Below are 15,516 nucleotides of genomic sequence, written 5' to 3' on the forward strand. Positions count from 1 at the left end.
TTTCTTCCAAAATGGTAGACTAAGAACAATAGTACGAAGTTAAACAAATCCATTAGCAGGTACACAACCAAGCATGTAATCTTCTGCTACCTAGAGTTTACATTTTAAAAATTAAAAGGTCAGAATAAGACTGAAAGAACATTTCTATATGAAATTACTGGTGCTAGGGAGGATGAGATGATTAAAGAGAGCAGGGTGAAAAGCAGATAGGCTAATTATGTAAAACAGAGAAAAGACCCTACAATAACCTTAAAGACAACAGAAAATATCCCTCCATTTCCTATTATAAAATCTTCAGGGAAAAAAAGGCCTTCAAAATATTAATTCTCTATCAATTCCTATATTTGACATTTACATGTTTAAGGTTAACTCGGCAAGGCCATGAACAGGTATGTGAAATAATCCTGATGATTTCATTATGAAGTGGGCATTACCAGTATTTTTAACAGATAACCCCCATGCCTTGCAACATTTCTTTTTCCAGGACAACTGGCCCCTTCATTATAAAAGAAAACGCAGGCACAGGTTTAAAAAATGTATGTTATGGGGACAGATGACAGATTACTGTTCATGGAACTCAATTTTACAACCCCAGGTATCACTGGCTCAAAGACAAACAGAGTTGATCAACCTTTTTTTGCCCTTGTACATCCATACCCAGGTGACCATGTTCAAGCAAGCAGAAAGTTGATTTAAACCTCATAATGACATCAGTTTTAAGCCATCATCTCTCTGATAAAAAAAAAAAAAAATTGTGTTCTAGTCCAACATGACTGAATTCTCCAGCCACTTTGGGTGAGGGAGTGGGGGGACAAAACCAGCCTCCTGATTCACAGAGATGGAAATAACACTGGTAGTTCACTTTACCACAGGAACCTGACACCAGAAATATTTATATTTACATTTATGCCATCTCGGGCACCCATAGAGGCACCCCTTAGATTTCAAATATGCTTCTTCCTAATGTTGCAGGGGCTAACAGTTATAGCAGACTGCTAAGCCTATCAATCAATGCCATGACTAGTGAATTACCTACCAGTGTCTCTGATATGTTACTGCAGAGATTACGCTTCATGCATCACCACATTCATTTCTTTCACATTACACATGAGCTTGTCTTGTCACTGCCCAATTGCCCTCTTTTGGACAGCTTAACTGATGTACTATAACAATGAACCTTAGTGAGCAAACTTAATAGTATAGGAGTGGTGGGAAAAGATGAGAGAGGTTGGAGCTCAAGTCCAGTAGGTGTGTCAGAACAGCCTGCCATGTTTCCAACAATAAACCCAAAGGTGTAATTAACACACGCTATGACATTCTGCAAGCACAAAAATGCATTAACTGACGTACATATATATATTCTTTCTTTTCTCCTTGTATTGCTCGGTTATGACATCTTCTATTTTGACAATGGAGATGCTGAGTATGTATCAAGCAGCTGAGCAGTCATGGCAGAAAGGAGTGGACGGGCAAGAGAGAATTTAAGAGGAAACAGCCATGGTCTCGATATTAAAAAACAAAATCAGCCTCATAAGGGACAGAAGTTGGGTGTGGTGGATTCAAGGGAAAAGATTCAAATGCAGACATGCTTCCCTGACTTCACTTGACACCAAAAGTTACCAAACAAATGGCCACGCTTTAAGCAACACGAAGGAGGTTCCACATTTTTAACCTTCTTTAGAAGGCAACTGAACCCAAGACACCAATGGCTTTAGCTACCAGCCTTTAAGGTACATATAAACCAATATCCAAATCTACTAGAATTCAAAGAACTGCTGCCCTTGAGGGGCAACTCAAATCTGCCCTACCACGCAGAGATGGAGGAATTGTGTTTCAAAACACAGGCATGGCACTTTCTACTTTCTCTTTCCTTCCTTCCTGCCTGTCCGCCCTCCCTCCCTCTTGACATCCCTTCCTCCTTCCCTCCCACCTTCCTTTCTAGTTCTGAATAATCCATCTGCTTTCACATTACATATGTGAAAGTCAGAGTTGCTTAAACCAAGAGGATGTCCTAAAAACACCCAGAGTTCCCATTTGTTTCTGATGTCCATCACCCTTGGGATAAAATGTCAGTGGGCTTTGTAAAAGAAATTTACTAAACGTATAAAATCTTCCTTTACAAGGGATCTCAGTTGTTGAGGAACTGGAGGTGGAAATGGTACCTGTTCTGATGAGTGTAGAACTAATTTGCTCAAAAATCAACAGATGAATGCAAAAAGAAAAAAAAAAGGAAACTAAACAAGGTTTCCTTTTTTATAAGAGAAAGTGGTTGATTTTAATCGTTTACAGAAAAATAAACCTGAATTTATCCCTAGGTATTAAAACATGGCATTTATAAAGCATTACTAAGATTTAAAATAGCACATGTTACGTGGTATAAAATGTCTTAAATGAATAATAAAAGCCCTCAGGAAAATTCCTTTGTGGTTCCAAACAGAAACACTGCAAGAGTCCATTAAAATGCTCAGTAAGTGCAAAGTAAGTGATCATTCCCTTACTCCAAGAGCGTCCAACGATGGGATTGCTCTGCTACAGCTAAGCCTTCAGACCACCCTAAGACTTCATTTTGGCATCAACAAGCATTTCACCTTCTACATGGGTCCATCATTATCCCACTCCACTTTTCTTAAAAGAATCTATGTGCATGTTTTGATGGACAATGTCCTTAACAAATATACCAAGAGACAACCCACCACCTCCACCCAAAGTCTTCACAGAGCTATGCCTTCTGTATAATCAACGCATACCTTGAGCAAGAGGTTGAAGGGGAAGGGCAGGCTGCCCGGGCTGAATTGTCAGAAGGCCTTGGCGCTGCAAAGACAGGAGGTGCTGCTGCTGTAACTGCTGCATCTGTAAAAGCTGCTGCTGAAAAGCCAACTGCTGGGTAGCCACCTGCTGTTGCTGTAAGAAATCAGGAAGAAAAAAATGAGATGGCCACTTCCCAAGGAAGGTTAAAAGTATGGACACTTCAAAACTCACCATCATCATCAAATGCTGAGAATGGTCACTGGAGCTCAGTGGAGGGCTCCGTGTCAAGGTTTAAAAGGGACAGAACATACCTCCTCTGAAGAGGGGTGGGGAGATGAGTGTGTTATCTTCCTACTGCCCACTCCCATAAATAAATAATTCGTCAATCAAGCCAGCTTTCCCCCCAGTTTGAAAGGCCTTGAGTTTTGTCATCAAGATGTAAACTTTTAGACTTTGAAATTTTTAATTATGCACACTAGAGAGAAGACTGCATCACTCTAGTCTGAAGGGGTTGGAACCCAGAACCTGTGAGGTGTAAAAGAACAAGTTGCCTCCCTCCCTGTCTGCACCGGCAGAAGCTTTTAACTACTCTGTTTATCACTTCTGACATAAATAAATGAGAAAAAATCAGACCTTTGAAGAAGAAAAACTTCATCTAATATTGTTAATTAGCCATGACAAACGATGAAATAACATTGTAAATCTTTCATAGAAACAGCCACTAGATTTTAATTACACACATTCATAATTTAGCAAACAACAGCGTACTCAACTGTGAGTTTAATATGAACGACAGTCTAAGCTTCAGATGCCTTAACATGGCTTTAGTCTCAGAAAACCCCAGGTCTGGTTGCTTGTCCTGCTTCCCCCATCTGCTTTGTTCTTGAAAAGAAGGGGCTTTACGATATGATAAATATCTTTTTGTTGATTGGACAATGACAGGAGGAAAACTTTTGTTGTGTAAAACATCAATACATCATTCCTGTGTTTAGCAGGCCTTGCTTCAGCCAAAAAAATTAATGTAGATTTCCTCAGTAATTATCTGAGTGATAGAAAGATAATACAGTGCAGTAGTACAATAAATAGAAGGAAATTATCTAATATCCTTAATCTGCTAGGAATCGTATCGAGGTGGAGGTCTTAGCCACATTATGGCTAACAATTATAAAAGGAAAATTAACCCTTCCCAAACTGTAGCAAAAAAAAAAAAGAAAAAGTTTCTTCAAGAAAAGAACAAGATCAGTGTTCCTAATTCCGAGTATGATTCAAAAGATCAGAGAGACTTTTACAACTAAAAGGACTATCCAAGTCCTTTCAGACCTTACATGTTCTGGCTAATAACTATACTTTACAAACAACTGCATTCACTTAACCTAACACATGACCTTGATCTGATACATCCATAAAATGGTATGTATATCAAGACCTTCTGATGCAAAGTTCAAAGAAAGAGAAAAATGGTGGTTTCCTTTCGGTCTTCATGTAGTGTATTTTACAGTAAAAACCATCATTCTCATATTAGCAACCAATTTCAGACTTACTACCATGCCACTGAGAAAGTTAATTGAGTTTCACTCCAAAAAACAAATTCTATACCACTAACAACAAAAATTTAAATAAATTTAAATGAAAAGCCAGTGTTTTCATTTTAAGAACAGCATGCATAAAATGATCCAATTGTTTTCACCCCTTCCCAAGTTATCACATTAATGTAAAACCCAATGATAGTTATGTTCACGTCAAAATGATTTTTTCACTTCTTCAACAGATATTAACTCACAACATTACAAAAAAAAGGGAAGAGAAAAAAACAACATTGACACAATAAAAGATCAGGGAATTAGCTTTTCTGAAAGCAGAATATAATGGGGGGGGTACAGCTGGAGGTGGGGGAGGATGTTTCCTGCCTTACTGTAAATGAAATGTTTAAAAATTTCGTATTTATATAAAATGACTGATGCCTTTTCTGTTGTCTCTGTGGCCATCCCTAGGAAAAGCTCATGAAAGCTGTCTACGTTTGAAAAGCCAGGATATAAAAGTATACAAGGCCCATTGTCCAAAGAAAGAATTTAAAAGCAACACTGGTTGCCAAACTGCGCTCCCCACCCAGTTACCAAACACAGGATACGGGTCCATTTGTTTACTTCTCACAATTGAATGCATACAAAAAAGGTCTCCGTGCAGTCCCCTCGACAGGTCAGTAGTCAGTGTTAAAATGCTAAAATGCCCTGATAAACCTCGCGTTTCGGATCCCCTCCCTAGAGCTGCAGTCAAAGGTCTGTTTTCCTTTCTTCGGCTACTCCCTACGGCCTAACATAAACTGTCATAACTGCCCGGGACAAACGGCCCTTTTAAAACAATCAACTTAGCCTACCTCACCCGCACAGGATGGAATCTTTTTTTGTAGCTCGATTTAAAATGAATTCTGCTGTCTATTTTCCTCACCACTTCTGTCCAGTATTCACGAGCGGTCACTTCAATAGCTGTATGGGGGCCACATCCTCTCTTCCTCCCCACATCCCTACCTAAGAGCACGTATCTTCTTAAGGAAGGTCCTGTCTTGGTCCAACCCAATATGGAGCCAAACTTTCCCAAGGAAACATGTCAAGGCAACTTTAGGAGGGAAGGAAAAAAAAAAAAAAAAAAAGAGCAAAGGCACATCGTTCTGGCCAAAGATCAGGTGTCTTATTGCAGAGGTAATCAAAACAGGAAAAAAAGGGGGTGGGGGGAGCCTGACAATATAAAATTATGAGCCACTAATGACTGGGGGCTCAGTAAATTAACATAGTTGTTCCATCTGTCAACATCCAAGTTCAAACCCTGTTAAAATCATAACCACCAGTCCACATCATGAAAATGCTACCACGTGACTCCATCTCATTTTAGCACAAAAGGACCACCACCTGCATGATAATTCCAGGAGACTGGTCCCTACCTCAGGAAACCAGGGATCTCCTAACCATTGTTACCCTGGGTCTCAGACAAATCCACTGGCACCATGAATCCAAGGAGACCCATACACTGGTCGGCCTACTTCAAAGGATATTCAAAGCAACCTATCTCCTGGGTCACCTTTGCCTGGGAAGTGGATGACAAAGCATGGACCACAGCAAACCTAGCGACCTGGAGATGCAAGAATATTCCTACAATGTCTTGCTTTCTCCTTGTTTAGACACAAAGTGTTCTCCTTCTCCCCCCAACTCCCCACCCCCTGCCACTCCCTTCCCAAATTCAGGCACCTCTATCATCTTTGTGCTCTGAGATGCTCTCCTTTCTGACAACAGCAATTTGGGAGAGGTAACTTTTATCCTTCTTTCTGCTGTGTAACTTTCCCCTTCACATTTCTTTATCTGCCCTCTGAGCTCATCTGAACTTTCATGTTCTCCCAGCATGCAGACGTGCATTCCAAACTATGTCTCACAGACCAAATAAGAGGTTAATAAGAAGTGGCAACAGAAAGGAAAAACACAATCCCTGGTAACTGATAAGAATGACAGTGGCAGCCCTTTTTTGTTTGTCTTCAAATATAGAGTTAAAGATCTTTAAAAAACTAAATTTTGATGCCTTTGAAAAGGAAGAAGCACAAAATAACAACAGGGGGTTATTGCCTGCAAGCCACGGGGGAGAAACTCCATAATTCTTATTCTCCCTTTTGAAGGCTGTTAGCAATCTGATTCAAAAAAGCAACAGCAGAAGGGGAAACCTCTTGAGGCTGTAACCATTTCCTGTGATCATGCATAATGTGCTTCAAAAGTGGGTTTTTACCAATTCTGTTGATCAATTGCACCTCCTTCATACCCCTTCTTTTTTCTGCTGTGTTTACATCTGATGTGACTCAATGACAAGCACTGTCTGAGACTGTGAAACAGGCCTGTCATGTTGATTTATGGGCGCATCAAACCACAACTTGTCCAAACTGAAGCTCGCAGTTCATTAATTAGAGAGTTGTGACTTTGAAGTCAGCTTTCAGACTGTGGTTTTTAACATTTGGCTTAATTTATATGCTCTTGAATGTGGATCTCTAAGGAAAAAACTGAAATTCCCTTCTTGTCTTTGAACTTCTTTTGACCGCACAATAATCATTTCTTTGTCCAGAGTGATGCCTGCAATCCCAGAGTCATTAACGCGCATTGAACTGCCACTGATGAGTAAGCCCTGCTGAATTAGAAAAACAGCCAGCAAAACAAAGCTGAGAGCCTTCTGCACAGTGATATCTCACAATTACATGCCTTCCCTCCCTGTGCCATTTCCATTTTAATTACTGTTAGTCCTTTAGATTTACATTTTAGACACTTTTTAATCTGTTCCCTTTTTTATTATAGCAGCGCCCGGTAGCGCGCCACCATACTTAAGGTTGTGTCAGCATTTTCATTAAAACACCTCCTCCCCTTCACCCCAGAACTGCCCCTACTCTGCAGGGGTTTACATCCGGCTGCTCAACAGGACTGCAGGGTGAAAACGTGGCAGGACATGGAAAACATCCCCAATTCGTGTCAAGGGAGGAGGCAGCAAAGGGAGAAAGTCTGGGTCACTCCCAGGGTGTAAAATTAGCACAGGCTAGCATCCTCACTTAGGTGAGGGACAGGGACGTCGAGTCACCTGGTAAGACTCCCTGCAAAAGAACAAAAGTGGCCACCTGCTTAGGGCTGGTGAAGAAGCTGTTAAAGTGGACAAGGTGCTGTATATAGAATTATAAATTGTGTCATCCCAAGGAGAACACTTAAACAAAAAGAATTTTCAGTCCACTATAAAAATATGAGGAGGTAAGTTAAATTGGATAACTGGAATGGGTAGAAAGATGTCATAATAACGCACACATGCACACAGATACTCCCACACCTGATTCTCACCCATGCAGAACTGAATAGAAGGTGAACTGGTAACTCCCTGGAAAGGGCTTACAATTTATGGGACGAATGCTGTCAACCTTCGTGGTGTGGCATAATGCGATAAGTTATGGACACTACCAAGCGTAGTGCATATAGAAGCTATTATGATATACTACCCCCCCCCCCCCCACCCCCCGCTCAAGAAAACACAACCCAAGCTGGAGTCTTCTCTAACTTTAACTCATGCTCTCTGGTACATGCCTTTAGCAATTACATTATGTACAACTTGCAGGAAGAAGTTAAACAAAAGATGTGGATGTTTAATCTTGTTCTAACTTTTTTGTTTGTTTATCCAACCTCACAAGGGGTTATTCTTCCAATGGAAAAGGCCATCACCACACACCCAAGCTCTGTGAGCTGGGGAAAAAAAAAATTAAGTGTGCATCCAAGTAAAATTTTCCTAAAAGCACTTCACTTCTCCCAGCTCCATCTTGGCCCTCATTTGTCACCAGGTTGCAAAAGGTAACCTGAAGACTCTGTCAACGATGCCTCTCCTGATCCTCACACAGGTACACGTGCAATGGTGTTATAAAATATGTGGCAGTAAGCAAATGGAACCCAGAAAAATCTGAGTGAAAACAGGACAATAATTCTCAGTCTGAAAGCTGAGAACCGATAGAGTCAGCTCAGTTGTGCAATCATTTAAAAGATGAATGACAGTTTAATAGCCACTAGATAGTCCTCTGGGATCTGTGGTTTGAAAGTAAAATATGTATTGTCGGTACCTCTTTAGGCTGTTTTCCAGCATGTTGTTGTTGTAAAAGTTGAAGCTGCAACTGTTCCTGTTGTTTTTTATAAAACTCTTGAAGCTGCTGCTACAAAGGAAAGAGAGGACGGTAAGTAACAGAGGGTAGCGCCAATCCACTGTCCCTTTTGGTGCCATACACAAACTGTGATTTGAAAAATAGCATCCTTTTATCTGTAATGGCCTGACCTTTAGTTTGAAACTCGACAATAAATTCAGCACACACTGACTATTCTTGGCATTATTGTTTGAAAAGTAATCTACAAAATGAACTGATGAAAAACATACCATTTTCTACACAAACTAATTAAAATAAGGCAAAGAATGACCTTTGATTGTACAACAAAGCTTAAATGCCCTTGCTGAGAGAGTCTGGTGAATCTCTTCCGCATGCTTTCTAAATGACAGGGCTGGGCACTATGCAGTGTTATTCAGTGTGTGCATGGACAGCCCGGGAGCTTCCACTGCATCCTGTCCCCACCACCCCAGGCCAGTGACTCCCAACGCTGCAGTTCCGAATCTCATCTATTTGGTTCAGGTAGCTGTTAAGTGTGAATATTAGGTCCCCATAGTGGAATGACAACGAGAAGTTCATTTCAGCAACATCATATGTGGAACAAGTAAAATCAACTCTGGACCTTAAAATTAGCAAACTCTAAAATGCTTCTTTATGTTTAAAGAAAAAAAATCTGTAAGCTTCTGAGTTGAAATGGGGACTTCAAGAGCTGTCATATTTAAACCCACTCCCAACGTGCTCCTCATTTTGCTTTGATTCACACCATTTAGGAGCCTCTGGGCTTACCAAATAAAAGAGGGTAAAGCCATGTAAGCCTAAAAGATCTTACTGCTACCAAGTCCAATTACAGCCCTGATCTCAGTCCATCGGGTACTCTCTAGGCCCAAACACTAGTCACCGTGGCAGGGCTCCTCTCTCTTGGGCATGCAAAAGCACATCGATTATTCAGGGACTGGTCTGTGTCCTGCCCCACCCACGCTGCTTTACTCTTCAGTGGGCAAAGGAGCTGCTCTGGTGGAGGGGAGACTGAGAATGGAGTGATGGGGGCCCCTGGGTTCTGGGGGAGACAGGCTGGAGGTGGAGGAAGGACAATTACCTGTTGAAGCATGAGGGCCTGCTGCTGCTGGAGGAGAACCTGGAGCTGCTGAGGGCTCAGCACTTGTTGCTGGAGGATCTGCTGCATTTGCTGGGGAGTGATAACTTGAGGTGTCATCATAGCCACTGACACGGGAACCTAGAACGTTAATGAAGGATAAATAGGAAGCCAGGAAATCAGAAGCACGCAGCCTCCCAGGTTCAGCAGCTGACTGCCATCAGCCTGCTTAAAGAGTTGACCAGTTTCCCATGCAACATGTATTTATCCAGAGGGGATGCAGCAACAGATCCTATTTAATCTACCATGGAGTTTATTTTAAAGAAAGAAAAATAAAACCTTGCAGTACTGATGGGGATTCCAGGCAGCCTTGCAAGCACACAAAAAGGTCAAACTTCAACGCTAACTGGAGTTAGGATATGACAGTTCTCAATTGCTTATTAAGAGTGAGTTTTTGGTCAAAACCATCTGTGGGAAGTTAACCCAAACTTGAATTTTGTTTGAGAGACGACAAATGGTAACCAACACCTTTGCAGTTGGAGCCCATATGACCCACTTGCTCTGTGGACAGTGATTTCAAGAACAACCAATGAATGCTTAGACTTGTGGGGAAAGGAACCTTGGACACACCTTCCGAACTTAAACACAGACCCTTTGCATGATGCCTTTTACTCTTCCTTATTCACCCCGCATACAGATGTCTCAATTCGTTCTTATTATGTGCAATACCATTAAAACCCGCTTTCCATGACATTTCAGTGACAAACAGCTACAGTGATGAACTTGATAGCATTTCATATTTGCAACTGTTAACACGTTTCTGCACGGGCATCTTTGCAAGGAACCTGCACACTGTATCTGAAAGGATGATGTCTTGTTCAGATAAAACACTGACATTAAAATGACAGGCTGTCTTGGCCAAGGTTACACAAATTGTATTCAAGCGGATACCTAATGACAATGCTATGAATTCTGCAAGCTTTCTAGAATGTAATTTAGCTATTCAAAATAATCACTGCACTTGTGTTTAATTTGCAGACTACATGAGACCCATTTTGTCAGTCCCCGTAATGCAAGAAGACTATTTCATGAAAAATCACCCCCCCCAAATAAAAAGATAAGGAAAGAAAAAACAATGAAAGAAAAGACAAAACCTGTATGTCTTCTAACGGTAATATTTAAGCATCTTACTTTTCTTTGGTTTCTAATCAAACATGTGACAGCAAGAAGCTAGAAGCAGTAAAGGATATACTTTGTTAAAAAGGATCTGCTGTCATCTCATGTATTACAATAAAAGGTAATAACATGTTTTGCACTTTGCCTGTGTGCCACTTAAAAAAAAAAAAATCCGGCAGACAATAGCTGATCAGAAGATAAAAGAATTAAAAAATCTTTCAGGGGAGCAGTAAGCAAAAGGCAGAAATGCAGTATTAATTTTATGTAACATAATGTCTTAATATGCAGTTTATCCTGACTTTTTCACATGATTTGTCCTGTCATTTGCATAGCAAGCTCTCATTCCTAATTTCACAGTCATTATGCACTGATGTCCCGATTTCTCAGCATCACTAATTTTGATGAACTAAAAATGGTTCCTGAAGGTCAGATTCATGTACAGTGAACGTTCTCCACTGTTGTTGTGGGCATGTTTCATGTGTGGGGATGTTGATGTGCCAGTGTCGCGTGTTTGGAAAACACTAGTTAGAACATTCGAAAAATTTCATTAACCCAGCTCTGGAAGGTCATCCATGAATTCTTCCTATTCCAGTGGCCTTTTAAGTGTAGATGTAGATACACTGTAATTTAAAACAGATGGGCATGTCTGAATATTTTCATATGCAAAATGGGACAGATGTATATGAATGGATAAATTATCCTTTTAAAAAGATAATTTGTAGCACGAAATATCACCAATGATTGGAACAGTGAACTTGCATTCAGTTTAGGGCAAACACCAGGAAGACATTATCAAAACATCTAACCATCTACAAATTAATTCCAGTTAGTCTACTTTGTCTTCATACAGAAGAAACTTTTCGGATTTTTCAATATCCATTGGGTGCCAATCGGTATCCTTTGAGCTGCTAAAGCCAGCGTATCACAATAGAAGTTTACTTTTCCTTGAGAGTTGCATCATCATACGGGGAGGTTTGATTAAGCAAACAAAAGAACCATGTTTAAGGTTTCTTTTTTCCTCTGCGTTTCTTGGATGATGTACAATATAAATATTCTCGAGCCAAATTTCTGATGGTGATGAACAGGAAAACAGACAGGAATAGGGTGGTGTAAAATCTAAACTGGTGATGAACATGAACTTAACAGAGTTAGAGCAGAAATCATCATAGAAATAACCTCCTGGTCATTGTTTTTAAAAGAGCTATAGAAACCTTATACTAGAAAGGGGCACAGGTGAACTTTTGGGGGCGACGGAAATGTCCATATCTCGACTGAGGTGGTGCTCACACACATGGATGCAATCGTCAAAACTCTTCCAACTAGACACTGAAAATCAGTATATTAGAGTGCACGTAAATCATCCCTCAGTAAAACTGATTTTAAAAGTTACATATGTCTCCGAAAATACTCTTTCCCCTTAACTCAGGTAAAACTAGAAGCATCTTCTTAAAGGAGAAACAACATTGTCCCTTAACTGTCAATAATAAAAGGGGGAATCATGGAAAGGACTGACATATACCTATACAGACAATTTTTAAAGGCTGACATCAAACCAGTGGTTTAAATCTCCTTGTCCCATAATCATTTATTCCTTTTTTTGCAGTTACGGAACAGGATAATGAACTTCAGTCTCCCCTTCTTTTTCCTTTTGGACATTTTGATGGAGGTGCTGATGAGTAATAATATGCTTTACAGCAGCAGGCACTGCCAAAGGAGGGAAGGAAGCAAGAGGCCTGAGTAATCCTCCAAACGGGCTGATGAGTCTCTGAATAATCAGAAGTGGGCTATTATATCCTGATGGCCTTAACTTCGCTTTTACTATCTGAAACCACGTTTTCATGCCAGTTAGCTCTGGGCCTCCAAAGTGGGCTCCAGCTTCATTTACAAATGTTATAAAACCGACATTTCCCCAACGTTTCTGTCCTAACATATCATGAAAAGAGGTTATGGAAAGCTTTAACAAACATATTCAAATAGACCAGAAACTATGGTGGGGTAGAAAAGAAATAAAAAAAAAAAAATCTGAGGACAGTTTTTAAGGCTTTCAATAGTTAAGAATTATAGCCTATATATCCACTCCCTTAACTCCCAACGTCCAACTTTTTCACGTAGCTAGTCCCTACTAATACTAGGAATCAAAGGGCATGCAGTACCAGCGAGAGGCTATTACAGCCCACACTTTATTGCCCATTACTACTGAGGTCATTAGCGGCAAGAGTGATTGTAGCAGTCTTAACCTATTGATCACTGTAACTACTATCATTTAATCCTGTGTTGAATGTCTGGAAAGCGGCTAAAGGCACACAAGAGAGAGTGCTTTAGCATTGAGAAATATGGCCAAAGCTTCGAAATTACACTTTGATTCATAAAATCTAGCCACTGGTTTAAATCAATAGTATTTAAAACAGTCATGTGAGTTTTTAAGTACAGCACTCTAATATTTATGGGCCCCTCTTTAAGAGTATTCAGTAAAAACGAAACTTTTTTTTTTTTTTTTTTTTTTCAGATTTCATGCCTTCTACCTTAACCTCTTTGAGATAAAAACACTTATTTCTGATGTTTTCTGTGCTACAGGGCTCATGCCTTAACTGGGAGTTCAAGCTAATTCTTTCTCAAAAGACGATTTAAATATAAGGCAAAAAAAAAATTTCCAATACTGTAACTACCTTAACTGTTTGAGTATATAGAAATGAGTATGTTTTATGAGTTAACAATGAATCATAGAAGGCAATTTATGGAGAACTAGAATGATTCTGTCTAGCTGCCTTCAGGGATCAGAAATTCAAATTAAACTTCTGGCAGACATTTAAAGAATGCTAGCATACAAAACTGAATTTAAAAAAACGCACACAGTTAACACTCCTCAGTGGAGTTTCAAGAGGAAATCATGAATTAAAAAAACACACGGCATGATACACTGTTGACTGATACCAACTGGGTGTGGCCGATCCCAGGTGCACACAAACCTGCGGGAATGGCAGAAATACAGCTGTGCTTGGGCCATCACAGCTCTGCTAGTATGGGCCTGCTGCTACCTTAATACCAGCAAATGGAAAAACGGTGTTAGCACTAACAACTGCTGCTAAAAGCTCATACACACTGCTGTGTAAATTCTGCCTGATATGGTTTTTTCTTCAAAATGACTATCATCTGAATGCTGAAAGACTATTAAAATAATATGCCATATTATTTCCTTTAACGCCCAATGGGGAAAGGTAGATGATGGGAAGGGAAAAATCTAAAAAGCAAACAAACAAATAAAAACACTCAGAGAAACAATACTTATTTCTAATCTAGGAGACAATTGAAGGAATTGGGTGGGAGGGGAGAAGACACAATATAAATACTGAAAATAACATGTTATCATTTTTTTCTCTCTTTAGTTTCCACTCCAGTCAACTATAAGTAAACACTACCTAGTACACATACACATAAATTTTGCACATCGGTTGTCATCTCATAATCACTGTGTATACAAATAATAAAAAGAGAAGATAAAAAAATGTTAAACACTCTTTCATTTTTATTAATTTCGTTAATAATTTAGAAACTCTTTTTACCCTCTGATCATTCACCACGTGTATCTCCCAGGAAATTCACTTCCATTCTAGCCTTCAGGCTGTATCTGGGTGATAACTGACCAGATTTGGCAGTGTCACCTGGTTAATCAAATAACAGGAGCAAAACAAATTAAATTAGAAGGCTCCAGAATGTCACAACAAAACCAAACAGAGAAAATAGCTCCATTAAAAGAGAGAGAGAGAAAAAAAAAAAAAAAAACGATGCCAAGTTTTTTATGACCATATACAAGCTAGCCTGTATAGAGGAAAATTAAACATCATCACCTCTGGCTCCCTGTGGAAAACAAGTTTTCATAATTAACAAGCCAATGGATACAACAGATGTATTGGCAAACAGAAAAGTTAGAAAGCTTCTATTTCTCCATGGTATTAAAAAAACAAAACAAAATGAACCAACCAGGTACCATGCAAGTAACTACCACCTAGGAAAGAAAACACTTCTGACATAATATTTCGGTCTTTAAAAAATAAAAAAAAAGCATGCTATTTATGTGGAAAGTATAATTCTGTTTCATTATGGAATTCTGCTTTTTGTGTAACTCCTTTAGGCTCAGCTATTTTGCCACAATACTGTACAAAGCACTAAGGCAGGTAATGGTTATTATATTAATGCAAAATCATCTAGGTAGTCAGTCATTAGCATAACAGTTCTCTCAGTAACAATACAACCAACTATTAAAAATTTTTTTTCGAAAAACCTCTTTAAAATGCAATTAGCATTTCATTTTTTATCATTTTGTTTATTACATTCTATCAAGAAAGGCTATCTTTCTTTCACAAAAAAAAAACTGTAAGGCCAAGGCTTGCCTGCCAATCAGGAGTCATTTCAGGTTATCAACCCTAATAAGCAGTCTCCAGCAACGCTCTCCGAGCTCTTCTTTTTGTCTTTAAATTCTAAAAAGTGGCATAAATGCATATTTGTTTACAGCAGAGGTATTAGCGGGACATCAGCTGCTCTCCTCTAACATTTCCCAGGCACATAAGGTTACTCCACTAAGTGCCAGTATAATTGTTTTAGCTCTAATAAATATCAGCTTCATTTGCATAAAAATGTAAAGTTTACATAAATTAAATCGCTTCTCCCATTAGCAATTGTTAAATACAGGAAACAATGGAAGCTACACATGAAAATAATCACTCAATAAGCACTGATTCTTTCAACCTAGCAACAATTATTATTATTTAAATCAAGAAAATGCCTTCTCTTTCCTACTTCAACCACTTTCTCCTGTGGCTGGGATGGAGAACAATTTCGTGCATGTGAATTA

The 15,516-nt window shown here is 39.4% G+C and overlaps 1 protein-coding gene across 14 annotated transcripts in view; it reads right to left on the reverse strand.

The window, feature by feature from the left end:
• Positions 1 to 15,516, reverse strand: part of FOXP1 (forkhead box P1) — a 411,134-nt gene that overhangs the window by 89,477 nt on the left and 306,141 nt on the right. For 10 of the 14 annotated variants that reach the window (XM_058437155.1, XM_032149489.2, XM_032149487.2 and 7 more), the window contains 3 exons: positions 9,495 to 9,632; positions 8,363 to 8,452; positions 2,748 to 2,901 (listed from right to left, as the gene is read on the reverse strand). In XM_058437155.1, coding sequence (XP_058293138.1) covers positions 2,748 to 2,901; positions 8,363 to 8,452; positions 9,495 to 9,632 — 382 coding nt within the window. The remainder of the gene's footprint in view (positions 1 to 2,747; positions 2,902 to 8,362; positions 8,453 to 9,494; positions 9,633 to 15,516) is intronic. The other 4 variants (XM_058437157.1, XM_032149488.2, XM_032149495.2 and 1 more) reach the window with 1 other exon arrangement.

Source organism: Hylobates moloch, unplaced genomic scaffold, assembly GCF_009828535.3.
Source record: "Hylobates moloch isolate HMO894 unplaced genomic scaffold, HMol_V3 SCAFFOLD_4, whole genome shotgun sequence".
In the NCBI taxonomy this organism is placed as follows: Eukaryota; Metazoa; Chordata; class Mammalia; order Primates; family Hylobatidae; genus Hylobates; species Hylobates moloch.